The sequence below is a fragment of the Sparus aurata genome, chromosome 2 (assembly GCF_900880675.1).
Source record: "Sparus aurata chromosome 2, fSpaAur1.1, whole genome shotgun sequence".
Classification (NCBI taxonomy): domain Eukaryota; kingdom Metazoa; phylum Chordata; class Actinopteri; order Spariformes; family Sparidae; genus Sparus; species Sparus aurata.
Genome location: NC_044188.1, coordinates 9,310,292 through 9,337,721, shown reverse-complemented (window position 1 = coordinate 9,337,721; position 27,430 = coordinate 9,310,292). Strand labels below are relative to the sequence as shown.

The following is a 27,430-nucleotide window of genomic DNA, read 5'->3' as shown; positions in this document are numbered from 1 at the left end:
CATACCGGTGAGTAATATCTACTCTCAGTGTTTCAGCGCTGTGCCACCATGTAACATGTAATGATACTTTACTCAGGCTGGAAATCTAAAGAGGTTAATCCAGTTGACTCCTCCCAGCGCTGCCGTTCACCGTATTAATAATCACACCACTTGAGCTTCGCCTTAAAAGTGGGAGGGCTGCTCGAGAGCGCCGGAAAACCACGAGGAGCTGTCTCCGATACGCGTGGTGCTGAAAGTGCCGCTCGCCGCATCATGTGGTCGGTCATCTTTGTATTTCTGTCTTATCTGGACAGAAACTTCGTCAAGGGCGACTTCCTGAGCCGCGCTCTGGACGCAGAGAAGGAGAGCAAAGAGATGTTCTCCATGCTCAACGGCACCTTTTGCGCAAAGATGTCCACCGTCAGGGAGAGTTTCCTCTACCAGGTGTCGGACGGAGCCGAGGCGGTGCGCTCCGTCGTCAGCCCCGCCGGGAAGCTCGTCAACTGCTCGGTCATCGCGAGCCAGATGCAGGTGAAATCCTTCATGCACGAGTGCAGGCTGGGGCTGAAGGAGCGGAGAGCCGGGCGGCAGCTGGAGACGCGCTTTACGCGCATGGATGAAGCCAAAGTGATGTGCCGGGAGTTTAAAGAGCGGTCGGGGAGGGAGGACAGCGGCGACTCTGGGGTTTTAAAACGAGCAAAGAGGGGCTTCACGTATCCCGGGACTCTGTGGTGTGGAGCTGGAAACATGGCTGATAATTACAACCAGCTGGGTAGGTTGTATGACTTCGATACTTTACGCAAATTAGGTGAATTGCGTGCCAGATATCTAGTGTGACCTCCATGTTGCAGGAGAATTTGCAAACACCGACAGCTGCTGCCGGACCCACGACCACTGCCCTCATGTCATCCACGCCTTCTCCTCCAAGTACGGCTACACCAACTTCAAGTGGCACTCCATCTGCAGCTGTGACTGTGATAATACGTGAGTTAAAGCTGTATTATGTTGGTAGATTCTCACATTAAACCTCACCTCTCTGTAAGAGACGACGTGGTTTCTTTCTTTCTGTCTTTCTTTCTTTCAAGCGACATATCACTGTGCGGCACGATCAGCATAAAACATGTTAAACTTCACATGTTAAATTCAATTAACAGCTGTTTAGTCCCTCTGACTTCCTGAAACTCAGAAATTAGAATTTTTTGCATTTTGACCCATCAACTTTTTGACTTTTAAAGGTCCTATTTGTAGAAAAGTAGATTTTTTTAGTCTCAACTTGTCACTTTGGGGGCCTAAAGTGTCAGGATTTGACAAGCTGAGATGAAAAAATCAATTTTTCCTACAAATAGGAAATTTGAAAAACCAAAACTAATATGTTAAAAATGAAAACACTGCATCAGAATCCACTTAAGACTAAATGAGATAAAGCTTTCAAGTCATTTTGATGAATGTTAGCGTTCAAATACTCTTACCAGATCACTTTCCCCCTAATAATAATAAGATTGCATTGAGTAGAGGTCTTACTGTAGTACAATAATCTTAACTTCATGACATTTTGAAATTCCCCGGCACTGTAGATAACTTTCAAATGTGTGACATCCCTGGGTACGTGTCTCGCGTACTTACAGAGAGCAATAAGTCAAACACAGCAGATATTCATGTTGCCACCTTTTTGCATTTGAGTCATTCCTGAAAGAGACGACTGAACAACTAGACTGATGTTTTCTCTGTCGCTCCCTGCAGGTTGAGAGCTTGTCTGAGGAAAGTCAATGACACGTCTTCCAGGGTCGTCGGTCAGGCGTTCTTCAATGTCATCGGCGTGCCTTGCTTCGACATCGTCTATGAAGAACAGTGCTCAGAGCGTCACTGGTACGGCGTGTAAGTATCAGTGTGCTCTGTTGTAAAACTGTTAAGTAGATTTGCAACACACTGAGCTGCAATACTCTCTGAAAGCCCCACACGCAACCTCTCCTCCGCTTGCTCTTTCACAGGTGTAAACGATATGAGAAGCTCCCCATCGCTGTGCTGAGAGACGCCGTCCCGTATGACTTTGGTGGTATTGACGTCATTGATAAGCTGCCGCTGCCTTCCTCCAAGAAAAGCGAAGAAGAAGGAGCAGCGGAGGGAACGACACAATCTCCGGTGTCAGGCCCCGAAGAGCCTTCACTCACGAACGTCGTCACCGCTGCTGAGGACTTCATCAAGGTCCTCGCTACTGTCTCCACCTCCCAGAGCTCCACCACCGACTCTGAAAAGGGCGAGGCGCAAAGCTCAGAGAAGAAGAAGAGGAAGAAGAAGAAGAAAGTCACCAAAAAGCAGAAAGGGAAGGGAAAGGGAAGGAAGAGAAAGCAGAAAGCAGAGGCAGGTGTTAAAGCGGAGGAAGGAGCTGCGCTTTCGCCCTCTGGCAGCAAAGCAGAGGAAGTGAACGCTCTGAGTAACTTCATCAGCGACTCGCACAAATGCGACCAGGCGAGTAGAGACACGAACAGAGTCGCCGACAGCGAATACGAGCTTGGAGGAAAAGATGAGCCCTCTAACGAAGTCATGAAAGATGAGCCAGCGATGGACAAGGAGGCCGCTTCCATCGCGTCTCCTGCGACAGTCCAGAAGAAACAAGCAGAGTCCACGCAGGAAACGACTGTTTCTACATCAACCAGCACAACAACTATCGGTCCACAAAAAGCAAAAACCAAAAGGTTAAAAAAGCGGGGGAAGAAGAAAAGCAAGGCACCTGCTCTTCCCTCCCACGAAGAGCTAGCAGTGACCACAACTGACACTTCTGTCCCCGCCGTCGTTACAGAAACCCCAGCCGCACAGCCCGAGCAACAAAGCCCTGAAAGGCGATCTCTCGTCAGCACTGCCAGGGCACCCATTGTAATCCCCAAAGTCAAAAGAAACAGGTCAAAGGAGCGAGGAGAAGGAGCGGGGAGGAAAAAAAGGAAGAAAGACAGCTCGGCTTCTCCCATTGTGGCTGCTCCTCAGGAAAATTCCACTGCAGACAATCTGAAAGTGATCCCTCCCACCGGGGCTCCCACCGTACCATCGGGGCACACCACAGGACGGCAGCTCTCACACAGGCTGGACATCCATGGAGGGAGGACAATCGCCCGAGTTTCGTCTCTGAACTCTTCCTTTAGTGTTCTGAAAAGGCAGAAGTCACAAGCGAGAGGACTGAGGAGCAGGAGGAGGAACGTATTTTTGCCTCTTTCGAACAGCCCTGAGCTTCCCGTTCTTCCAACTCCGGTGACGAGAGTAGAACTGAACCCTGCGACCACTGCTGTCATCAACAGGCCCACAGTAACAGAAACTCACAGTGAATGGAGGCTTTTTACCACCATCACAGTCGCCCCTTCTATCATTACTAAAAGACACAGGCAGACAATCAGGCAGCAGAGAAAGCAAAGAAAGAAAGCCGTAGCTGCTGCCCTCAGCCAGGGCTTTCTTACCCTCTCACAGACTGAACAAACACCCATGACATTTACAACCTCACCGTCCAAAGTCGCCACTACTGAAGAGCTCAAGACCTCCGTGACCACCTCAGCTGCTCCCGTCATGAGTCCAATCCAGCTATCTATTGAGAGAGCAAAAGCTCAATTCAGCAGGAAGAAGAGGAGGAAAGCAATAATGTCGAGCAGACAACAGTGAGCCATGTGGTGCCAGCATAGCTACAAAGAAAAAAGAGCAATTTAGCTGGCTAGGCTAGCTTCTGGCAATCACGTAATGTAATCCTGTCTGGCTCAGCATTTAAAATCACAGAAAATAGGCAGAAGTCACATTTGATTGTAACATGAGAATCATATTTTGTAATACTGTACTCTGCATGTCTAAAATAAAAAATTCTGAATGATTGTGAACGAATCTGCCTCTTTATGTTAGCAATACAATAAACTAAAGTAACATTCTCACATTAAAAGAAAAATACAGACCAAGACAACACTGTATTTTCTTGCAAAGAGAGTTAAACGAGAAAAATGATACTAGCCGTCATAGATACAGCCTATGCTAAATATGGAGCCAGCAACAGCAGATATTAGCATAAAATGACACTTCACACTTTCTACTCTGGCACAAATTCAACAATTATAGTCAACATCTTAATTAGTGAGCTTTAGAAGATCTGGTAGGTAGATTTTGTTACCTTCAGAACGAACCAGGCTGGCTGTTTTCCTGTTTTCTGCAGCTGAGCTAACGGCTACTGGCTTCATATTTAGCCGACCAATCAGACGTGAGAGTTGTGGGAATATTTTCATCCAGTTCTCTGCTAAAGAATCAATTAAAAAAAAACAAAAAACAAACATCCTCTCAATGTTGTAGATGACTGAAATGACATGTTGTATATAGTAGAAAAGGAGAACGCTAGCTAGCAAGCATAGCTACAATTCCCTAGATGCATTAAATTGATGGGTTTACATAAATAGATCTACCTAAAAAAAAAAAAAAAAAAAAAAAAAAACATAAATCCACATTCCCGTCACCTCAGGTAGAAATATTTAATCTAGAGGATAAAATTAAAAATCCAAATCTCAGAGGTTTAATAACACTAACCTGCTTAGCCTGATTTTCATTTTTTTTAAACCTTTCTTTCCATACTGCATGCACAGAAAGCATGCCAAGAAAATTCTGTGAGTTTATGTACTGTGTTCTTTTGTTCAGGGGGACTTTGGCCTTATTGCCCCCCCTGTGTGGTTTAGAGCAGGGTCACATTCTCCACAAAGATTAGGCGCTCACTTTGCACATTACTTCCACCTCTCATTCATGAGGGGTTGTAACAGCCAGTGCAGCGGCTGGCTGAAATCCTCCTGGTCAGCTGATTCTCACATGATTGCATAAGAGGATGAGTTTTAATGGGTGAGATGTCCACGTTAGATCTCTGTCTCATCTTACACGCATCTTGGCTCGTCAAGGGGGAGATTTTACTGTACAGCGTCAGATTATCTGCTACAATAAAACAGTGGGAATGAGGCAACAATGCGGACCTTCATGCTGCAACTCAAGTTCCAAGATTTTTTGGAAGACACCCAAAGCATTGAAAGGAGCTCGGCATTCAGACTCAATCATAAGCTGGAATGGCAGAGCGGCTAACACAGTTGGATCTGTGATAAGACTTTTTTGCAGAGTAGGGAAAGAAAAGTGGCAGAAATTTCCCATTTCATTTGCATGTTTATGACCTTTGAGAATGTCCTCAGTTCATAAACCCAACCTCTGCATTCAGACTAAAACTAGGGTAAGACTCTGAAACCTTAAAGACCACGATGCTTTGCAAAAATACTGTTAGGAATATTATTATTCCACCTTGGTCAGTTTTATCATCAACACGGAAAAGTGTATCTGCGTGTAGTTTATAAGGCCACTTTGATCTGCCCAAATTTTATTTATATGAGATAGGAAATGATTAATGCACAGAGACACACAGTAACGAAAGACACAGGCCTGTTGATTGCAGTGCAAGAAGAGAACGAGTCTGGGAGCAGAAGAAAGAAGCTGTGAATGCAACACTGACATTTTGAGTCATAAAAAATGTCAAACAGTTGCTTCTTTACAAACATTCCCAATCACTTGGTCTTATTTCAGGACACTTGGTAAATCTGAGGCCTCATTCACTAAGTTTTAGCTCTGTTTTTGGTCTCTACCAAATCTACCATATCTGGCTCTTTAGCTAGTGAATGCTAAACTACGTTCACTGGTGAGTCAACTAACTGTGTCTGTCAGTACAGCTGATTTTTATCTATCGGAGCAGTGAAAGTGAACTTAAAACAGTCAAGTTTTGGGCTTGACAGCTAAACCATCGACTGAAACTCACTCTGAAGTGCCGATTTAATGATCTGAGATACAGGAAGAGGCTCTGCCGTAATGATAAACATTAAGATCTAAAGCACTGTAAGCCAGTAAGAAGCTCAGCACAGGGTGGTGAAGAGTTTCTTAAACCAGTTTCTGCTAATCCCTTTTGACATAGGCTGTACTTTTCAGCTTTTTCTGAACTTGATGCCAGCAACACATTTCAAACAAGTTGAGACAGCAGCAACAAAAGACTGGTGATCCAAAATCACCTGTTCAGAAAATTTCAGGTAAACAGGTTCATCGGTATCATACTGGGGGCATCCTGGAAAGGCTCAGTTGTTAAAAATCAAGGAAGGGTTGAGGTTCAACACTTTTTGGGAATCAAGCTTGTATTAAAAGCAGTTATTTATGTCCATTACAGACTTACATTTACATTGACTGCAATTAGGTTGAAGGTGGGTTGAAGCCATCCGAAGTGCCTCAGATAACTTATCTAATGGCCACTAGGCAGCGGCACCACTGGTTTCAAAAAGTAGTCTGATTGTATGTAAGCTCATGAGAAAATCACCCCACTTCCTACTTGATTTATCACTTCAGTAAACACTTTTCTAATGAGTTTATAGTCTCAATCGTTAGTTTCAAGTCTCAGCGTGATGTTTATCTTGTAAATTATGGTCCCATTAGACAATAATGTAGGGTATGCTTTAAGGCGTGCCTACATTGTGGCATGGCTACATTGTAATTGACAAGTCGCTACCATGGCGTGTCCTCTGGTTCTCAATCATATCCAATCATCCAGTGACCAATGATGCAAGTCTCGAGGTTTCAAAACGGTAGTCCACAAACAAATGTGTGACGCCACTTGGTTGAAGCAGAGGTGGGGGTTTTGTTGCCCTGTGGTTGATATATGAGTAGCTTGGTGTCATACTAAACAGAAACAAACATCAATAAAAGATGAAAGTGAGCTCTGCTGCAACATTTGAACATTTCCGGGACCTATGTGATGGGTGCAGCTGATGCCTCCCCCTCAAGAGCGTTGGCTGAATGCCCACTGGTCAAGGGTCGTGTGAGCGTTTTGACCTCAGCTCGTTACTGCCGAGATGGCTTTGAAACATATGAGAGGTTTGTTTCTGGAGGCACACTGACACACAAAAGGGATACACAATTCATGGTATGTGCGACAAGGAGGTGACATCACAGTCTGTGGGCTGTGGCATCCAATTAGGTGAAGAATCCAATAATCCATTAAAATCACCATCACAGGGGAGTTTATTGATTTAGAGAAACTAACCTACGGTGGTTAAATTGGCTGGTGTAGCAGTGATGGATGAGGGAGCGGGGTCCTCTGAAATAAAAGCTGAACATACACACAATCCTGTTTCTCCAGTTTGACTACATGTGTAGTAATTAGACTTGTGAAAGAAACAGGGCCACAAAGTTCATTGCAGTCATGAAAACCCTTTAAATAGTTAAATCAAAGACATGTTACGAGAACAAATCATGACAGGGAGGCTTCCATAAAATGCCTTTGAGATTACATAAAGGGCTCTGAGAGGTTTTCTCGGTAGTCATCCTTAAAACCAATTAAATCTCCCTGCTGGCTGTGGGAACAATCCTGGGAGTGTTTTTACTTCAGATCATGTCATGACAAAAAACTTTTGCATTGCAAGACATTCATTTGCCTTTTTCCTGCTTCCGTGCGATTGCTGGCAGGTGACGCTGGCAAAAGTCTAGCCCCATTTCCCTGACACACATTTTCTGTTTGGGTGCGAGTGGCCGTCCAGCTGGCCAAAAACGCCGAGCCAAGTGCTTTGCCAACATTTTTTTTTTTGCATGTATTCAAACGTAGGCTCTTTGTAAATGGACGTTCATTTACATCAGAAAGATGGTGGGTGGTGGTTGGCAGTCGCCGGCTAACCTTGGCGTTTCCTCTGAACCGGAGACTGAGCAGCTCTCTCCAGGCAGAAAGACATGACGGAAGGTTTCTTATTCTGCAGGACCTCCTCTGTTGTCTGTCTGCAGCTGGTGATTTCAAGGGAACAGTAGGAACATATGACCTGCTCAACCTCTAGAAACATATTGATTTCATGCTGCTGTACACACAATATAAATAAACGTTACACATTTAAGCCCCAGCATGAGATCAATAATATTCTGGAGGCATGTGAACATTGTGCTTCTGACCTCTAGTGGGCAAAGCTTGAAGGAGTGAGTGTTGGTCATGTTGTGGAAATCCATACTCCTGTGTGTCTGTGAAAAGAAAGTTTAACTTCATCATCATCTCGCTTCCCTTCCGGCACATCAGCAAAAGGATCTAGATCCAACCACCTCGTGTACCCACTCACGGGTCTGTGGGTGAACCTGTGCTCCATCCAGAGCCTCCATGCACAACCCACGACAACGCTGGTGTGAATACATTTGATTCTGTTAGATCCAACTGTGTGGTTGATGTGCAGCACCAGTTTAATGTGTTTTTGTTTTACTAAACGATATCAGGAATCTCATACATCTTATATTTATACCATATAGACTCAAGGAAGGAAAGTTTCTGCAAGTTTTGGCCCAAATTCCATATTTTACACCTCTCAGCAGTGGAGTAAGTCGTCAGAACTTTTAATTTAGTTGTACTGTTACGTTTCCCCAGTAAACAAAACCTGAAGGACAGGGGTAGCAGGTTTGGAAACTAACAAAGCTCTGCACAAATCACAAATTGGTCAAAGCAAACTGGTCCCTTGGTGTCAAAAATGTGGTGGTTGGAACAAAACCCATAGCCACCCACCGATTCTATCAAAATGATAGACGAACAAAAAACATTGGACCTGAAAACCAAAGGTGAAGTGGGAGTCACTCATCAGGGGGGAAACAAAATGTGTAGAAAACTGGCCAAAAGAAATACATCTTAAACACACTCAACTCGGGGCGGCTGTAACTCAGCGGGTAGAGCAGGTGGGCTAGTGATCAGAAGGTCGCCAGTTCAAATCCCAGCTCCACTGAGCTGCATGCCGAAGTGCCATTGAGCAAGATACTGAACCACAAATTGCTCCTGAGGGCCCTGCCCTTCGCCAAGAGACAGCTGGGACTGGCTCCAGCTACAAACCCCACAACCCCTTGAGAAAAAGGGATTAAGCAGATGCTGACATGACACACTCAACTCAGGTTTTCACCCAAAGACACCCTGAAGACACACAACCAACTGAGCAGGAGAACAGCAGCCCTCTTATAAAGTCTCCCAGCTGACTGACTGCAGCCAGCTGAGGGAGAACATCACATCACCCAATAGCTTATGATTACCTGTGACCTAGATCCTGAGAAATTCCTGTTAACATCAGGACCTCCGATCTGTCCATAACATTACTTCTAAACGTATTAAAATGTTCCTACAATGTCCAAGCAACAGTGAAAACCCATTATTAAAAAATGAAATTAACACATTGACAAAAAGAAGCAGCAAATCCAAACATTTGTAAAGCTGGAGCCATGAGATGGATGAAAAATGACAAAGATTTATCAAAATAAATTCAATAATTCATCATCTGAGAAGTCTGTAAGTCTGTAAAGTGACTGAAGCTGTCAGTTAAGTAAAATTGTTTGCATGCTTTCACCTTGAAGAAAATTTAAAAAAGGGTCACTCCACCAATTTTACACATTAAAGTGTGTTTACAGGTCTTGGTAGTATAGAGACTTTTGTGGCTCCAGACAAAGCTGCATGTTTTCTTATTACTACCCTCAAGTGCTGTCACTGAGTGGCAAAGCTGCATTGTGGGTAATGTAGGCGCCAGGTTTTGAAAAGGAAGAAGAATGTATGAAATTTAAAAAAACGTTCACTTATTTATCCTGATGGTTTGTTTCTTCGTCTAGAAATGTTTCATGTTCATGAAATTTAAAGGTGCACTATGTAGTTTTAAGGAAGACTTACTGATTTTCATGCCTCAACAAACTAAACAAACAAACAAACAAACTCAAGTGCAACAAATGTTATCTTCAAACCAGACATTTTATTCTGTGCAAAACTACAGCACAAGCTTAAAAAAGTAATTCCATGATTTGATGAAGCAATTCATTTCACATGTGCAGTGAATCAATCAGATATATAATCTGTCTTACGATACTACGACGCCTGCTCCACAGGTCGCATCAGAATGTCTCCAATCTGAAAGAAAAGACACGTGAAATCGTGAACACATCATCATCATGATCAAACCGCTGATTTCAACAGAATGAAAGCACAGGTTGACAACAAGTGAAATCACACACCTGCACATGTGGAGGGGCACTCAGGGCGTATGTCACAGAGTTTGCAACATCTATTGCTTCCAAAGACTGTAAGAAAAGTGAAAAGTGATGTTATGTGCTGCTTCTGTGTTCCAGAATTTTCTTATTCTAGTGATCATAACAAGAATACTCCAGGGATGTAGGAATAATATTTTCTTTACCTTAAATTTGGTGTATGCACCAGCAGCTTTATCAGCATTGTCACGATAGAGCCGCGGAGCAAATTCTGTCTCCACCACTCCAGGAGAAATACTCTGTAAAAGGAATGCATCATCAAATATAGGAAAACTTCATGAAACACTGTGAAGCACTTGTCTGATGATGGTCAGGTAAAAAGTACATTTGTAAATATATGTTTGTAAAACTCTTACTGTGGCTCTGATGTGGGTGTTGGCCTCACGCAGCTCCTGCCTCAGGCCCTCCGTCAGGGCCGTCACTGCGTACTTGGTGGAGCTGTAGAAATGTACGTCAGCGCTCGAAATGACACGATGTCCACTCATGCTGCAAAAGATGATGATGGGAAACAGTAACAAGCTCAGCTCTGGCATTTACCTACATGTACTGTATATGATGATATCAGTCCCTAAGACTTGTAGCCATCAGTTCAGCTAGCTGAATATTTTGTAGGTTTTTGGACTGTTGAACGACCAAAACAGGCAAACTGAAGACTGTACTGTACTTTACGAACATGACTACGACTGCACATCATGAGTAAATAAAATTGTACCTGTTGATGTTTATGATGTGCCCATCGTCAACATTTCTTTCTTTCATCGACTGATATGCCTCACGTGTGCATATACACAATGCAAGAACATTCACCTGCCGGAAAGACAAATCACAGCATTAATACTTACTGAGAAAATGAGCTGCAGTTTGACACCCCAAAATTAACTACAACGGGCAACAGTGCCACAGAAGCAACACAATCTCCCCAATATTTTTTTTCGGAATATCTTCCTGTTATTTTCAGTTAGTTTGTTATCATTTTCTGATTTTTTACTGTTATTTTTGTTGATATTTTTACTACTCATTTTCAGTTATTTTATTATCATTATTCAGATATTTTGCTATTATTTAATTTTTTAGTATTGTATTCATATTTTTGGGGATATGTCATAATTATTTTTCAGATTTTTAACTATTATGTGTCTGATACTTTATCATCATTCTTCTCATATTTTACTATTATTTTGATGGTATTTTATTCATTTAATTTGTTTAACATTTATTTTGGAGATATAACATTATTATTTTCAGATATTTTGCTATTTCATTGGTATTATATTATTATTATTTGGATGTTTTACTATTATTTTAAGATATTTTGCTATTTCATTGGTATTATATTATTATTATTTGGATGTTTTACTATTATTTTAAGATATTTTATCATAATTTGAGGATATCTTATTTCTCTGATATTTAACTACAAGTTATCTGATATTTTATTGACATATTTAGGATATTTTACTATTGTTTGGCATTTAAAACTTATATATTTTTTCTGATATTTTACAATTAATACCAATAATGATAGTAATAATGGTACTTGGATATATTGATAGCTTCACCTCTTGTCACAGGCGTTAATAACATTGATGATGGCTCTCTTATATTCAAGTGTCCCATGCAGTAAGCTGTACACAGCAGAACACTGACGTCAAATTAGAGGCCAAAATATTTTAGCTTTAAATCACATCTGATAATATTCACTTCTGAAATAAAGACACTGAGCTCTTACATCCAGCATGTTCTTCCAGCCGCTGGTTTTGCCATTTAACAGAGACTCTGGATGAGCCAGGCCGGCGTTGTTGATGCACACGTCCACGCCTTTGTGCTGCTCTTTGATGGCGGCGAACATGGACAGGATCTCCTCCTCGTTGGTCAGGTCACACTTGTAGGGCACCAACACCCCACTGTGGCCAGCGCTCTGACACTCAGCTGACAGTTTCTGAAATCAAAACAAAAAGAACATCAGACACATCAGCTTTACGGTCTACTTTGTGAAGTGGCTGTTGTCGTGGCAACTGAAAGTCAGTCGCTCATCGAGTGCAGACAAGAGTTTCTCAAAACACCAAGTTTGACACAATATTAAGAGAGGCAGTCTCTCCTCATCTTTAGAAAACCATACACACAATTGTATCATATAATCACAAGATTACACATGATGCAACTCAAAACACTATTCCAATCTAATCTGTGTAATTCAAATCATTACACAGAAGAGGCTTCACTAATTTATTAATTTGCACATTATACCATCTACAATACATGAATACATCCATTCATACTCAGCAAATCACATAACTATCACAAGACAGAACTCGTGTCAGAAACCCACAGACATAAGATTTCACTTTACATGTATAATAATGTTACTTCTTTTAAAAACAATAAGGGACATTAGAGAACTTCCCTCACACTGTCATCTTCAAATAAACCTTTTTCCCTCTCATTTACTGCAGGTGACACCATTCTCCAAATCCACCATTGGAATTGAACTTTCAAATAAAGCTTGCAATGTTGTGAAATTCTGCATAAAGAGATCACTATTTTTTGGGGGGGCCCTGACAACTATCATTTACATTGTCCGAATTCTTATTTCAAAAAGGCTGCATGGTGTCAAGTGTGACGTAAGAGCCATAATTGTTGTGTTTTTTGCAGCGCGTGCCGCTACATATGCTTCTTCATAGATTTAGACAGAATCACACCTCTGCTACCTGTTTTTTGAATTTTATAAAGGTGATTCAACTTCTACTTCTATGATGCAAAGTGCTATAAAACACTGCAGAGAACCTTGCCTACGCTGACTGATGGATTATATATTAACTTATCACAGCCACAGGAAGGTTTTCTCACTGGAAAAACATGTCTCAGTCATTGTGGTAACTTATCAACAAGGTTTGAGACTCAAGATGTTTATGTGGGTTAATAAAGAAAAAAGGAAAGAGAACAGTTACTGGTTCACTTACAAATAGATCAACTGAATCCTCTCCAGGTCAACTTTACACTGACACAGCTCAACTTTATTTGATGTAACCTTAGACAATCAATTTATAGGAGGCTTGTTAATGACTCAGCTATTTCTTTGTTTTGCAAACTTCTTTAAATTTTCAGTTGCTCGAATATTTACACACTAAAGCTATCAGTTATGTCAGCACTTCTCTGGTAGTGTCACATTAGTTTGTAACTCCTCCCTGATGTGAAGTTTGAGTCCACAGAAACCTGCAGAAGTCCCACCTGGATTTTCTCGACGTCCCTGGCACAGCCCACCACCTTCATGCCGTGCCGAACCAGCTCCTTCGCTATGACCGCCCCGATCCCGACCGAGGCCCCGGTCACCAGAGCCACTCTGCCCCTCCAGCGGTCCATCACAACCCCGCTAACCTGCTACAAGTACGAGACCCTCACAGCACCGAGGAGAGAAACAACGGAACTGGCTGCAGAGCTGACAAACGGTTCCAACTGTCGACCAAACTTGAACGCAGCACGGCGGATGTTATTCAGTTCCGCCTACGTCAGGTACGTCACTTTGGTGCGTTCACTGTGGTGTGTATTTCGCCCTTCCGCTCAATCATGCACAAAGCAAAACGAGCAAACTTTGCTGAAATGGTAACTAAGAAATGCGACAGAATGCTGTCATCATGATGTTTCAGAAGACAACGTTAGGTAGAAATTCGCGGTTAGAAAGTGATAAGCAATTATTCGTAAAGTGTATTGTCTTTATCACAACTTACTTAGACTTACTTGTGTTGTGTGTCCAGATGGTGACAAATCAAAGGTAAAAGAAACAAAGCAGAGTAGTGAACTCCAAGTGTCTGCAAAGGTACCAAACATAACAAAGACCAGAGAAATTAAACATCGATAAGATTACTTTATTTTGTCTTATTAACAGCTGTGTGTTTTGTGTCCGGTCTGGATTGTATTAATCTATAGTAAGATCCCAGGTGACTCACTCAGGTGCTGTCTCGCTCATTTCGCGCGCAAAATAAGACACGCCCACGACTCCGTAAACGCGCCAAAACTTTTACATGATCCGTTGTACCTGTCTATCCTATCCAGGCCAACTTGAGACTGACACAGCTGACATCTGTATGATGTAGGCCTTTAAAGCTGTTAACACTGTCACAGTCGAATGTCCCTCCCCCGTAATGTTGCCCCCCGCTGTGCATGCCCCCCAAAACACACAACAAACAGCACTGTCCATGGTCCTGAAACAGCAGCTAAGCATAATCACTTGTATCTCAGAAAAACATTTTGGTGTTTTGGGTGTTTTTCCATCAATGTGTAAAGTTCAAACAGGAAGGCAAGATGTCCAGATCAGACTCCATAACTTTGCAAATAGAGCCCTCCTGGTCGCAGCCCCGACCCTCTGGAATGCTCTTCCTGCTGACATCTGTAACGTGTCACCTATGGACATATTTTAAAAAACTCCTTAAACGCCACCTGTTCACTATCCCCTACAACCCTTATTAACTCTGCTTCCCCAGCAGACACTCATTTTGTTACTTACTAGCAATATTAGAAATAGAACTGTAGTACATATAGCCTAGCTCATTAAACAGAAGCAGTAACAGTAGCCTATAACAACAGTTGCAGTTCACAATACATTGTCATTTGCTGATAACTCTGCCTTTCACGAAGTCACGAAGAGAGGAAAACTGCATCTTTAATGAATTTAGCATATCTGATCAGGTGGGGTTTAGTAAATCTAAATTGCGTGATTCCAGCTGTGCGTTTTCAGGTCGAACCCTGTGAAGAAGGGTCCGGTCAGTATCTTGTGAATATCAGTCCTCAGATATCAGAGTGTGCTGTGTATCAGTGGTCACAAGAATCAGGAGTCATAAAACCAAAGTGGGCAGTGTGGGCAGGATTGATAAGTGGACCTACTTGTCTTATATCAGGCTGGTTGAACTCTGTTTCTGGCATCCTCTTTGAAAAAAAACTTCAATACAGGCAGACTTGGACAGATAGAGTACATTCACAATGCTGCTTGTACTTGCTTTGTTTTTCATGGCATCTTCCTTGAAGATTGTGTCAGGGGCAGGTACATTCTCCAAGGTTCTAAATGAGACAAATTTGAAAATGTATTCAGTGTACAAATGCATTTAATTGGACTTGTGGTGCTTAGTTTGTGCATAAGTGGGTGGATTTAAAAGATTATTCAACTAATAGCAAAAAGTTTGGGTTTGCCCATGACAAAGAACTTCAGATATTTCTTCCTTATACATTTGCTTGACAGAGGAATTATCCCTCACGGGCAGGTATGCACATGTTCTTTGTTTTTTATTCATTGATCTTCAAACATATTCTTGTAGATTGGTGCTACCAGTCTGAATTCACATGCAGTCACACCTGCACAGGTAAGCCTCAAGACAAGCCACTGTCGTTAACACTTTGAATAAAAGAGGGAAAAATTTAGCATGGAGATACATTTTCTACGTTTTGTTTTGCAGGTCCAGAAGTATGGGAAGGTGTTTCATACAACTGCGGCGGCAGATTTCAGTCTCCAGTTAACATCGTTACAAAGAAAAATCAACTAGATGAATGTCTCACTCCTTTCCACTTCTCTGGCTATCAGGACACTTTTTATGGTCGCCTCTTAAACAATGGTCACAGTGGTGCGTTTTTGTGATATTTTCTTATTTGTTTAATAAGATTTGAAAATGATGAGTCTATGTGCTTCTGAGTCGGCTCGACTGAGGTGAACTGGTTGTAAAATAGTCATAAGGCTATTACATCAGTTGTAAACCACTGAGGTGATGATATTTTATGGTACAAGAGGTGGCAAGAGTTGGATAAGATTAGCAAAAGCAACAAGCTGTCCAGAGAAATTCACTCTTTTAGTCATCACCAAACAGGTTTTTTCATGGACCAATTTTTTCAACAAAAATGCCATCCAGTATGAAGATTGAAGAAGGAAATCTGTCTGATACAAGACACTCCAACTACACCTGCACTGGGGAAGAGATGGAGGACTGGGGTCTGAACACACGATTGATGGAGAACGATTTCCAATGGAGGTATGAAAAATGGAGGCAACGCCATGTCTGACAAATTGAAATGTTGAAATGTGTTCTGTATTCAGATCAGTACTGAATTACTGTATGCACTCTACAGATCCACATTGTCCACATAAAAGAAGAATACAACTCTTTATCCGAGGCTGTAAGAGATCGCACAGGTGCGGCTGTTCTTGGATTTTTCTTTCAGGTGATTTTATTTGGTTATTTTGTGGTAAAATTAGCCATTATTATGCGATTAAAGGTATGTGCATGAGTATTTGAACACTGACTATTTATAATTCTGGAGTAGCATGTTTCTTAATAAAATGTACTGAAGGTGGGTCATAGATTGTATAATTGTGAAGATGTCATCTCGTAGATAGCAGGTTTGATCTTCAGATCAGTGATTTTTCAATTACCCTTTAATCAACTGACAGCAGTCTTTTTAAAGCTGTAATAAAGCTTGGACGGAAGAAGATTAAACACTCCCAATTTCTAAGATGGACCTTTGATGGATAAAGGTTATGGGCTTAAAACTGAATTTGTCCAAAGATGCCATCAACAGTTACCACTGTTTTTGTCAAAATTCAACAAAACTAAATTATGAATGGTCCATGAATCAAGCCTTGAGGTTCACCAAAAGAGATTTAGACAGAAGAAACATTTAAAGTGTAATGAATTACATTACACAGGGCAGTTTTTAATGTTGTGGTTATAGAGAAATAATACAACGTACCAAGGAGTCGTAAACTTGTAACATGTAAAACATAGAAAATAAAATGAAATAAAATAAAATCGACACCCAAAGCATCAGTATGCCATCTAGAGCTTTCTGAAAGTTTTCATATTTCCAGCAACTGATGAAAAGCCCTGTGTGATTTATGCTCTGGCATCTATTTGAACTAAATCATTAAGAGGATGTTGTCCCAACAGTTACAGAAAGTTTGAGCTCAACATTTTATTCTTTCATTTCAATTTAACATATTGCATGGAAAATTGTGCTTCATTATCTTTCTGCCACTTTGATTTTTGAGTGAGCTGCTGATTGTTCCAGCGTTTGGCTAAAGTGCAATCGTTATTTGATAAAACAATGTCATAAAAAACCAAGGCTGACAATCAATAATAAAGCGATTTGAACAATGCAGTTGTCACCTTGAACCTTGTTATTGTTAAATAATGGATTTCTTGACATCATTGTCTCGTTAATATAAAACTAGACAACAGCACGACACTGAGGGGTGTGTCCCTGGAAATGCTCATTCCACATCAGGAGAATATGACCAAGTACTTTCGCTACAGTGGCTCCCTCACAACACCAAACTGTTCTGAGGCGGTCGTCTGGAGCCTGTTTGAAAACCCCATTCCTCTCAGCAGGAAACAAGTAATTACTGTCACAGTATTGTAACATCTACCCAGAGGAGGACAATAACTCAATGTACTGACAGTGAACATGAGATAAACTTACTTACAGATTACAGATGTGTGTTTTGTGTTGGTATGTGCATCTATGTTTATATGTTGTTGTGCTATTATCTCAACTATCGCACACATAATGTAATGTATTGTACCACATGTACAGTATAGTTTGGTATGGTATGATACGGTACTGTACCCTTGTGGTAACATGCGGTATTGTATCATAATCGGATCATATGACATCATATCCTACCGTAATGTATCTTACCACATCATATTGCATCAAATGTATCATTTGGTATGGTATGGTTTGGAATTGTACCGCCCTGTATGGCATCCTATCTTATTGCAACTTATCGCATCGCATCGCATCGCATCGCATCGCATCGCATCGCATCGCATCGCATCGTATCGTATCGTACCGTATCGTATCGAATATTATCGTATCGAATCGTATTGTATCATGTCGTATATCTATATATAAGATATTGAATAGAGGAGCAACACATTAAGATTTTGAGTTGTTCACCTCTTCTAACAACATTGTATATTAAATTTATTTGCCATGTTATCACAGTGCCGAGTACTTTTTCACCTGTCTGTCGTGATTTTGTTGTTGTTACAGCTCACTGCATTCTCCCAGCTTCTGTTTCCTGATGGAAAGCCAATGGTCAAAACCTACAGACCACTTCAGCCAATGAACAGACGGCAGGTGTATTACTCCAGTGGCAATGTTGCTCTGGTCAGCACTGTGTTACCCCTCATGTCAGTGCTGGTGTCCAGTGCACTCTGCCTGCACACTACAGGATGAAAGCTATTCTTAAACATCATCTTAATGAATAATACTGCTGTCTCTCTTCACTGATGAGGGTCAGATACATTAAATATTATTAACTGTATATTTCAAAGTACTTCTCAGTCTACTGTTTCCACTTCTATGCTGTTTTCTCAAATATAAGATGTATATTTAAGTTATAGATTTTTCATCTTACCTCATGAAATATGTCTTTTTTAAACTGACTGCACTGAAGTCCACTGATCTGACACTCATTTTTACTTTTTGAATGGAAAGTTATCATGAAGGATGACTGAATTTACAGACTCAGGGACTATTGTCTGATATTTCTATATTATCTCTTGTGATGTGTTATCACAATGCTTATGCTTACTGAAGTGTTTCCTTCCTGACCTGCACACATTTGAACTTCTCTGGGAGTTCAGCCTCTCGCCAGTAAATCTTTAAATGACAAAAAAAAAAAATGAGGACACACATTTCAAATGTTTCCGTGAATCAGACTTTGGTACACAATCCTCTTAACTGTTTGTAAAAACAAAAAATTATGCCAAAGGGGCATAAATGTATCAGATGGTTTTATCTTCCTGGTATTTTGGGAATTCTGCTATATGAACAACAAGACAAACCACAGATATGTTCAAATTTGTACCTTTCATAGGTTATACTGTTTTAACATTTCTATGAAATGTGTCTGATCACATTTACATTACACGTTTATGGCCTCGATCTTACTCAATCTATGCTAAAACATGATCTTTTCCAAACCATAACCAAGTGGTATCTAAGCCTAAATCTAACCAGAGCATTGTGGCAGGAGAAACATTTAAAATTAAACTGAAAGAAACACAAAATGTTGTGTTTCCTCTTTGTTTAATGGCTTTAATGCAATTTTTAATACATACTAATGTCAGTTAATGCCCCTGTAAATCCCTTTGAGCTGCCTTGTATCTTAATTGTGCCTTACAAATAGACCTGCATGGTTTCACCTGATATGTCTTGATCTGGGTCAGGTGAAGGCCTCCCATTGGCTGTTGCTACTTTATAGGCAGCACATAATTCTCATCTACATTGTATAACACTGAGTGACCAATATTTGGAAACATTGTCACATTTATTAAATGTGTGTACTTACATGCATACTGAACCAGTGGCTACTTTTGAAAGCAAATCTATTTACAAACAAAGGAAAAAGAATGTTCGAAATTTAAAATGGCATCATATCTACAAAGTGTCACCTCCATTCTCATCCACTAGGTGGCAGCACTGAGCAAGTCTGACGTTTGGACTCTGCTTGCATCAGCTCTGGGTTGCAGCTGCATACTGTGCACTCAGTCTATCAGCAAGTTATTTTACTGAGTTTTAGCTGAAGTTTTGTCTCTCATTTGGTGACTTGCTAACAAACCACAGCCCTGATGTAATGTCAAATTAAGACACAATAAGACGTGCCTCTATTGATCCCATACAGGAGAAATTTAGCTGACAAAGCAACACAAGGGAACAAAGAGTGTAACAATAACACAAAGTATCAGCACAAGGTAGGAGGCTGAGAAAAATATACTCTAATAATGAATAATGATGAATAATAATAATGGATTGGATTTGTATGGCGCTTTTCAAGACACTCAAAGCGCCTGACAGGGTTCCAGATAAAGTAGAATAGATAAAGTAGAATAGAAATGCTGCCTCTTTAATTAATATGTTTTATTTGCAATTTGATTAAAAGACAAAATAGGGGCGCCCCGATAGCTCGGTTGGCAGAGCGTGTGTCCCATAAACAGAAGCTTTGTTCTCGCTGCAGCAGTCTGGGTTCAAGTCTGACCTTTGGCGCCTCGCAGCGTGTCATCCCCCTCCTCTCTCTCATACCATTTCCTGTCATATCTCTAAACTGTCATAACAATAAAGCCATGAAAAAGCCACACAAAATAAACATATAAAAAACAAACAAAAAGAAAAAAACACCCTCTTATAATCAGAAGAGTCCTGAATATCAGATCCGATTATTGGCCGTTCTGATATGCATGTATGTCAATACTGTATGTGTATCATTTCCTCTCATTGATGGAATGTAACTAAGTAGATTTACTCATGTACGCTACTGTGGGTACTTGTACTTTACTTAAGAATGTCCATTTGCTGCTACGCTCTACTTCAGCTGCACCGCTGGACACAGCATCTAAATAAATGTTAATGTATTTATACTTTACTTTTACTTGTACATTTAATACTACATTTAATATCAGATACTTTGAAGAAATTTACTCATCACTATTTGTATATGTGACTTTTACTTGAATCAATGCAATACATTTTAAACCAATATCTTTACTTTTGCTCAAGCATGACTTCTTGGTACTTTTGACAACACTGCCCGCACTGATCTCAAGTCAAGTTGAATGTTTGACTGGACAGAAACAGTCACGGTGGCTGATTGTGTGCACGTGCAGAGTTTCCAGCTGCTGATTAAACAAACAATTGCAAAAGTCAGCAGCAATCATTATTAAAAGGAGCGGAAAGGTCCACACTGCCGCCACGGCCACCATTACGTAACAGAAGATTGACTTCCTGTCTGAGATCAATCATCATAGGTGAAACATAATTCGATCAGTCCTAAGCAGTGACCGGGCAGGATCAAACCTACTGGTGTCATTAGACACTGCGCTTGTTTCTGGCACCGTGACGCTATCTATATCGCCTTAAGCACTGCAGGAGATCACTTTGGATCTAATCCCAAGTTCAACAAGAATAGATGTCTGATGCAAGCACGTCCTCTGGCCTAACGCAACAGTGCTGAGATAATCTGCAGGATGCACAGTCATGCTGGCCTGCTGCAGAGGGTCAATCCTCGTCTTGGACGAGACACATGTAGACTCATTATCTCAACAAGATACAACCTCTATCTGCTGATACTTTTAGGATCTTGTTCGTTCAGGCAAATTAAAGTTTTGGCAAACCCTGCATGTGTCTGTGTTCATCACTGTCATTAGTGCATTACTGTCTGCCTGTCTTTTCGTCTTTATTCTCTCACAAGGACATCTTCTCTCGGTTTGTGCGTGCCCGCCCATCCCCCACTTCCTCTTATTTCACTTGGTGTGACTCTGAGGTTTGGGTTGTCGTGACAACAGAGGACACAGGCCCGTCTCTCTTCTATTTGCGAAGTTTCTGTTGTTGCAAGCATATTGCACACTTGCTGCTGGGATAGGGAAGAGCCTCTCGCACCACCATCCCCCACCCACACCTTGTCAGAGACATGATGCAGGCGTGAATGAGTTCTCAGAAGCACAAACAAGATACGAATCGCTTCCTGTCATCTATACTGAAGATTTTGGACTTGCACGTCTATAAAACTCGACACATTTGAGGCCAGCCGGGGGCTCCAGATTTCCTTTCCCAGCATTTAACAGCTCCTACATCTCTGAAACGACCTCACTCGATCGATGCCTTTGTGATTTACTGTGATCATTCGTCATTTTGTTTTCTAAGCCTCGACGCTGCTTCAGTGAAGACTATTTTGTCCTGAGATAATTGGTACACACCCACATAAATTATTAGTGGGATCAATATCTATCCGCTTTAGTGTCTTCTGACTTCTTTCTTAAAAGCAGGTGTCGCCTCAGAGCTGTATGTCCTTAAAAGGGATGAGCTCACGCTTGGCAGCAGTGGTGCAGCCTGGGCGTAGGTTTTGAATTTGCATGCGTGGGTGAGTGTGTGAGTGCGTGCAGATGTGGAAAGTAATTAATTACACTCTCTAAGAAGTTGAGTTTTACTACATTTTGAGCTACTGTTTCTTGATTGTGAAACTTTTTTTCCTTTTTATCTGATGGCTGCAATCAATTTATTGAGTAAGATTGCACATGAAAAAATACCCACAGTAATACTCGAAATACAAGAAATATACTGTATTGTAAGAATCATTACCCAGAAGTACATGAAGTAGTTACAGGTACAAATATTTGTAGAAGTTTTCCAGGTTCTTACATATGATTATCAATTTATAATGTGATAATTATTTTCCAGAAACATGAAAACATTTGATATATTCTACAGCAAATGAATATTTTTCAGTACATGTGTTCAATACTCCAACTGCTGTGTGTGTGTGTGTGTGTGTGTGTGTGTGTGTGCGCGCATGAGCACATGCTCAGTTGCACACACTTCCCTGCATGTATAGTTTTTGTGGTAGTGTGTGTATGTGTGTGTGTGTGTGCGTGTCTGTGTGTGTGTGTGACTGTTAGAGCTCTTCCTGTGTTAACCACGTGGCTCAGACAGGGTTAATAAAAGATCACGTTCACTTCTGGGTTTTCTTTCTTCTGCGGACTCCAAACGCCGGTAAGACCCTGACAGCAAGTTGACCTCAAAAAATATCTTGAACTTTACTTTTATTTGTTGTATCTTTCCACTGTGAAGTAAAATGCACTCAAATATACAGGAGGTGCTGCTTTATGTGTCATTAATGTTCTGTATCAACAGGATTTTATGCAACATTTCTGTCAAGTACTGTGCGTGCGACTGATTTCAAACTGATTTCGTGTTTCTCAGTTAGAAGTCGGTCTTGGAGAATCCACATTTCATGTGTGAAATCTTGCTTTTGCTCAACCTGTCATGTGTTCAACGTTCACGGCGGAGCGACCAGAAACTACTGATGTACAGTGTTGTCACCCATAAAGTAGAAAGCACTACTAAACTTCACTACACAGTGTAGTGTTTCCTACTTTATGGATGAGTATACTGTTGGCTGCAGAGAAACGCAAAAGAAGAAACCAACGGACTCTGTGGAAGATTTTAAAACGTGTAGGCCCCTCGAGAAAACTGGATGAAGTTTTCTGTTGTTTTTGTAACTTAATTGTGATTTGTGTGCATTTATTACCAGTTAATAAGATAATTTTGACTGTGAAAAACTTTAATCTAGATTATCAAACCAGAACAAACAAGTAGCTGAGCTCTAAAAGAAAGCGAGTACATGTTGTTCAAATCCAGGATTCAGTTTATTTCTCAAGTTTCTGCTTTCACAGTTTTTACATTGTAATTACAATATAAACACTTTTTCTTTATACAGTTTTTCTCCTTAGATTTGTTTTTACATAAAAGTTGCTGCAAAACTCCAAAGACTACAAGATATTTTCTTCTTATTCCTCCATATGAAAAAAAACTATGAGCCAGTTTTAGAAAAGAATATAAACAGGATTTAAGGCAAATTATAGACGTACTATGATAACACACTCTGGTCTGCAATAAACTGAGAATTAAAGTGTTTCATTAAGGCTAAAATAATGTATCCATTGCCATCAGGTATGATTAAAATCATTCCAGTCTGTTCATGTTATAACACACTTACAGATATTTAAATAAGAATTCAGCTGTTGGCTCCTGTCGTCTTTTTATTAATCAAACTGCATCAAGTTAATTATGTACAATTTGTAATTATCTGTAATATCTTTCCCCAAATGGTTTGTAATTGTTGTTGCAAAAAAAAACCCCCAAAAAACCCCAATAAATTAAAAACCTGACAATTGTGTGACTCTTTTCACTTCATGTTCTGGTCGTACTGGATTAATTAGTTGCTCATCTGCAGAAACTGTGAATTTAAAAAGTTGACTCTACTTTAAAAAAAGTCAGGAAACTGAGGAACTCACCAAGTAAAGTAGACTATTAGATAAAAGTTGTACGAGCTTAAATGTTAAAGCTTAAAAATGAAATGAGTCAACTTTACTTGGTAATTTATGAGGTTATCAGTGTCCTTGACTTTTTTATGTAAAGTCACTTTGTCAGATTTTACAGTGTTGACACTCATTAAGTTGCGTTCTAAAGCAGCTGCAGAGCCGCTCTATAATAAAAAAGATTAAAAAAAAGATACATTTTCTTTCCATTTTTCTTCTTTTGTTATAAAAACTGCTGATGTCTCACTGTGTCTGAGAGTTGGCATCTGAAGCAAGCATCCTAGCATGGCGTTTTCCTTCTAATCCCAGGGAAGCGGCTGCAGAAAGTTTGATGGAACCAAACCTCTCCGTCCACGCACATCCCCCTGAAATTGAAATGAAAGTTAAACTTGTGCATAAAACAGTCAGCGTAAAGACCAGAGAACAGTCACTGCGCTGAAACTCACATAGTAAAATCCATCTTGATCCATTTCACCTAACACGTATATGATGTCTCCTGAATGAAAGCCGAGTTCAACCTTTGGCAAAGAAGGAAAACGATTATGTTCTGAAATATCATCACAAACCACATAAAACAAACAAACAATAAAATGATTTTTTTTTAAAAACACAGCATGGTTCATGCATCCTCATCGTGCTTACTTCACTGTCCATGTTGGGTGAACTTTCCCACGGGTCGTAGTCAAATAAGGCCACCATTCGTCGAACAACCACATCCTCGGGGATGCTCGCTGCGTCACTCAGATCAGGTGTTAAAGACATGCCTGCACGACAAAACACACAAATACAACTTTTAACAGTGTTATATGAATTACACAAAGGTCTTACCTGAGTAAAACTTAAATGGCATGTTTAAATATCGATTAGATTAAGGTGAAAGTCACCTGTATGAATAGTTCTTGAGTAAAAGTCTGAAAGTATCTGACACTGAATGCACCTGAGTATCAAAAATAGAAAATAAATTCTCTCTATATACACTGTATATTTACATATATTTAAACAGTATACTGTGTATCATGGGTCAACAGATTATCAGCCTGCTTTGTTGATTATTGCATCTGATATTCAGCATACGGCACAATCAGTTTATTTTCTTTTATATCCAGCTGCAGATAAAATACATTTAAAAATATACAACTTTGGCTCTAATGCAGCATGTAATCTGCAAAGTAACTTGTGACTGAAGTTGAAAATTAATTGTTGTGGAGTAAAAAATACAAGATTTGCCTCTTATATGGTGTAGAGTTGAAGTATAAAGTACCTCTCACTGTTCTTAAACCCATCAGACTCATCATACTTTTTATTTTGAATTTTCCCTTATTTTGCACACCCACATGGACAATATACTAACAGAAGACCGGTAAGGCCTAGTTGCATGTGTGAGGTTTCATTTGAAAGGTCAAATCTGTTATAGTTTCTGGAAGATGTGCTTGTTTGGCATGTGGCATCAGTTCAAACATGGCTGAAACATGTTTGTTTTTGTGTCCTTGTCTGAAGTTAGTCATATTCCAATAACAAGAAATATGACATGATTTATGTTGGATCTTCAGCTCCCTTGGTCTAAGAAGAATACAGGAGTAAATGTACTCAGTTACATTCCATCACTGCCTTTAAATCACAAAAACTTGATGCTAAAATAGAGAATGTATGTGCACAGGGGTCAGTGAAAGCACCAAACCTGAAATAGACAAGCTAACACACTTGAGTAAGCACGATACACATTCACATTCACACTTGATGTATTCAGTCAGTTTTGCATTCTACACTCAAGGTTTCTGTTCACTTTTACTCTGTTACATCTTTTTTTTTTTTTAACTCTCTTAACTTCCTGCTCAGTGCAAACAGCCTCTCGCGCTACGTTACGTTATATCATCCCTACATTACTGTGTAAGAGCACAGTGTCCTGGTACCTGTGCGGTCCACAGGTATGAATCCCTGCTGCATGAGTAGATGCTTCAGGTACTCGTCGTCCACGGGGATTTCAGCCACCATGTTGCCTGGCACGTAACCGGAGAGACCGCCGGACTCGCCGTGATAGAAACCATCCGAGTCTTTGTCTCCACACACCTAACACATGCACAGACAGATAGTTTTGTAGTTTTATTTGAGGGCTTATGGAAGAGAACAAATGCATGTTTGTGTGTGTGTGTGTGTGTGTGTGTGTGTGTGTGTGTGTGTTTGCTTGTTGCAGCAGGAGCCACGTTCAATGAAAAAGGCGGCAAATCACATCAATCAGTTGAGAGCGGTGACAGGAAATAAAGAAAGGAAAAAAAAAAGGTGGCCTGAATCGAGCACAAACAGGAAACTCCACCGTGTTCTTTCGAAGAAGCTTTTCAACTGAGGAAACACACCTCAAATATATGAGTCACACGGGCCGGAACACTGACAGAGCACTGTGAGACTATTGTGCACCATTTCACCTGCCTGATTTTTAAACTAAGTTGAAAAAGTAAAAGACACCACATGGGTTGTTTTTTTTTACCTTGATTATCTGGCCTGGTACAAAAGGCAGCTCCTCTCCAGCCGTCTCATAGTTGGGAGACATTGCAGCAGGGTTGTAGGGGTAAAGGGCCACAAAGAGCCGGACGTCGGGTATGGACAACTGGCTCGCCGTCTCGAGTTCCCATTCTCTGAGATCGTCCGGAGTGGCAATCCTCACTTCATCTGGAAATATCAAAACATCCAACTCCAGACTTGTCTCCATTTACAGCGATGTGAGCGCTCGGCTGTCCACAGACAGATGGCCGCTGTGGACGGCAGACCTCTCCTAACCCCTTATCCTAATTTGAGGTAACTAAGCTAAGCAGAAGGAACAGTAATCCTCTTTGAAGCAAGTGGACAGATTCATTTGTTCAGCACTGCCTGTTGCTCTGTAAGGCCGTGCAGCACGAGGTACTTGCTTTAAAAAAAGTTGCAAAATAAAACACTGACATGTTATCTGGGTCAGATCACAGCGTGCAGTTCTTTTAGGCTGCCTCTTATTTACATACGGCAGCTGAGAGAGCCCCTTGTGTCTGTGAAATATCACTGGAAGCTATAAAGTAAGTGCAATCCTGAGAAGACTCTCATGGCAGTAGAGGCATGCACTGAAAAATAATCAGGTTTATTTCTTACAATGCAGGATAAATTTAGTAAAAAGAAAAATACAGCTGTCCGCTCTTCATGAGAAATAAACTGAGCTTCTTAGAAAACAATGAAGTTGAAGCATGACTGTGAGAATTCATTAAAATTAGGCTTTTTTGCACGGACCCTGGTTTATTGTCTTCATATCCAGGAAAACTAATTCTGGACGCAAAATGACACAATATATACAGAATTATCTAAATAAACAAAACTGAATCTCTTTCTATAGTCCAAGACTCATCTACATTATCTATCATACTGACACATGGCACATTGCATTTTTTGTTTTCCTCCTGCACCTTGACCCAGATTCATATCACTGAACGCTTACACTACCTCTCCTCACCTCTGTCCAGGTAAGCAGGTGGTAATCTCCTGTGGAGGAAAGGAAGGTTTTACAATTCTCT

The 27,430-nt window shown here is 40.7% G+C and overlaps 4 protein-coding genes across 4 annotated transcripts; 2 read left to right on the top strand and 2 right to left on the bottom strand.

Annotated features, from left to right (window-relative positions):
- On the top strand, positions 1-3,830 carry proca1 (protein interacting with cyclin A1). Its single transcript, XM_030408762.1, has 4 exons — positions 1-751; positions 831-963; positions 1,720-1,854; positions 1,968-3,830. Exons 1-4 carry the CDS (start codon positions 253-255, stop codon positions 3,619-3,621), a joined length of 2,421 nt encoding a protein of 806 aa, XP_030264622.1. The 5' UTR covers positions 1-252; the 3' UTR covers positions 3,622-3,830.
- Positions 3,831-9,729: 5,899 nt separating this feature from the next.
- On the bottom strand, positions 9,730-13,538 carry LOC115595683 (dehydrogenase/reductase SDR family member 11-like). The gene is made up of 7 exons (XM_030440456.1): positions 13,270-13,538; positions 11,771-11,980; positions 10,754-10,848; positions 10,398-10,527; positions 10,188-10,280; positions 10,009-10,074; positions 9,730-9,904 (listed from the first exon to the last, which is right to left on the bottom strand). Exons 1-7 carry the CDS (start codon positions 13,399-13,401, stop codon positions 9,863-9,865), a joined length of 768 nt encoding a protein of 255 aa, XP_030296316.1. The 5' UTR covers positions 13,402-13,538; the 3' UTR covers positions 9,730-9,862.
- Positions 13,539-15,042: 1,504 nt separating this feature from the next.
- ca4b (carbonic anhydrase IV b) lies at positions 15,043-18,261 on the top strand. The gene is given in 8 exon segments (XM_030401192.1): positions 15,043-15,076; positions 15,348-15,392; positions 15,486-15,650; positions 15,911-15,958; positions 15,961-16,052; positions 16,150-16,242; positions 17,239-17,415; positions 18,076-18,261. Coding segments are annotated over 8 exon segments (840 nt in total).
- Positions 18,262-23,209: 4,948 nt separating this feature from the next.
- LOC115595592 (RIMS-binding protein 2) lies at positions 23,210-26,856 on the bottom strand. The gene is made up of 5 exons (XM_030440252.1): positions 26,383-26,856; positions 25,811-25,967; positions 24,543-24,664; positions 24,347-24,418; positions 23,210-24,265 (listed from the first exon to the last, which is right to left on the bottom strand). Exons 1-5 carry the CDS (start codon positions 26,602-26,604, stop codon positions 24,200-24,202), a joined length of 639 nt encoding a protein of 212 aa, XP_030296112.1. The 5' UTR covers positions 26,605-26,856; the 3' UTR covers positions 23,210-24,199.
- Positions 26,857-27,430: the final 574 nt, after the last annotated feature.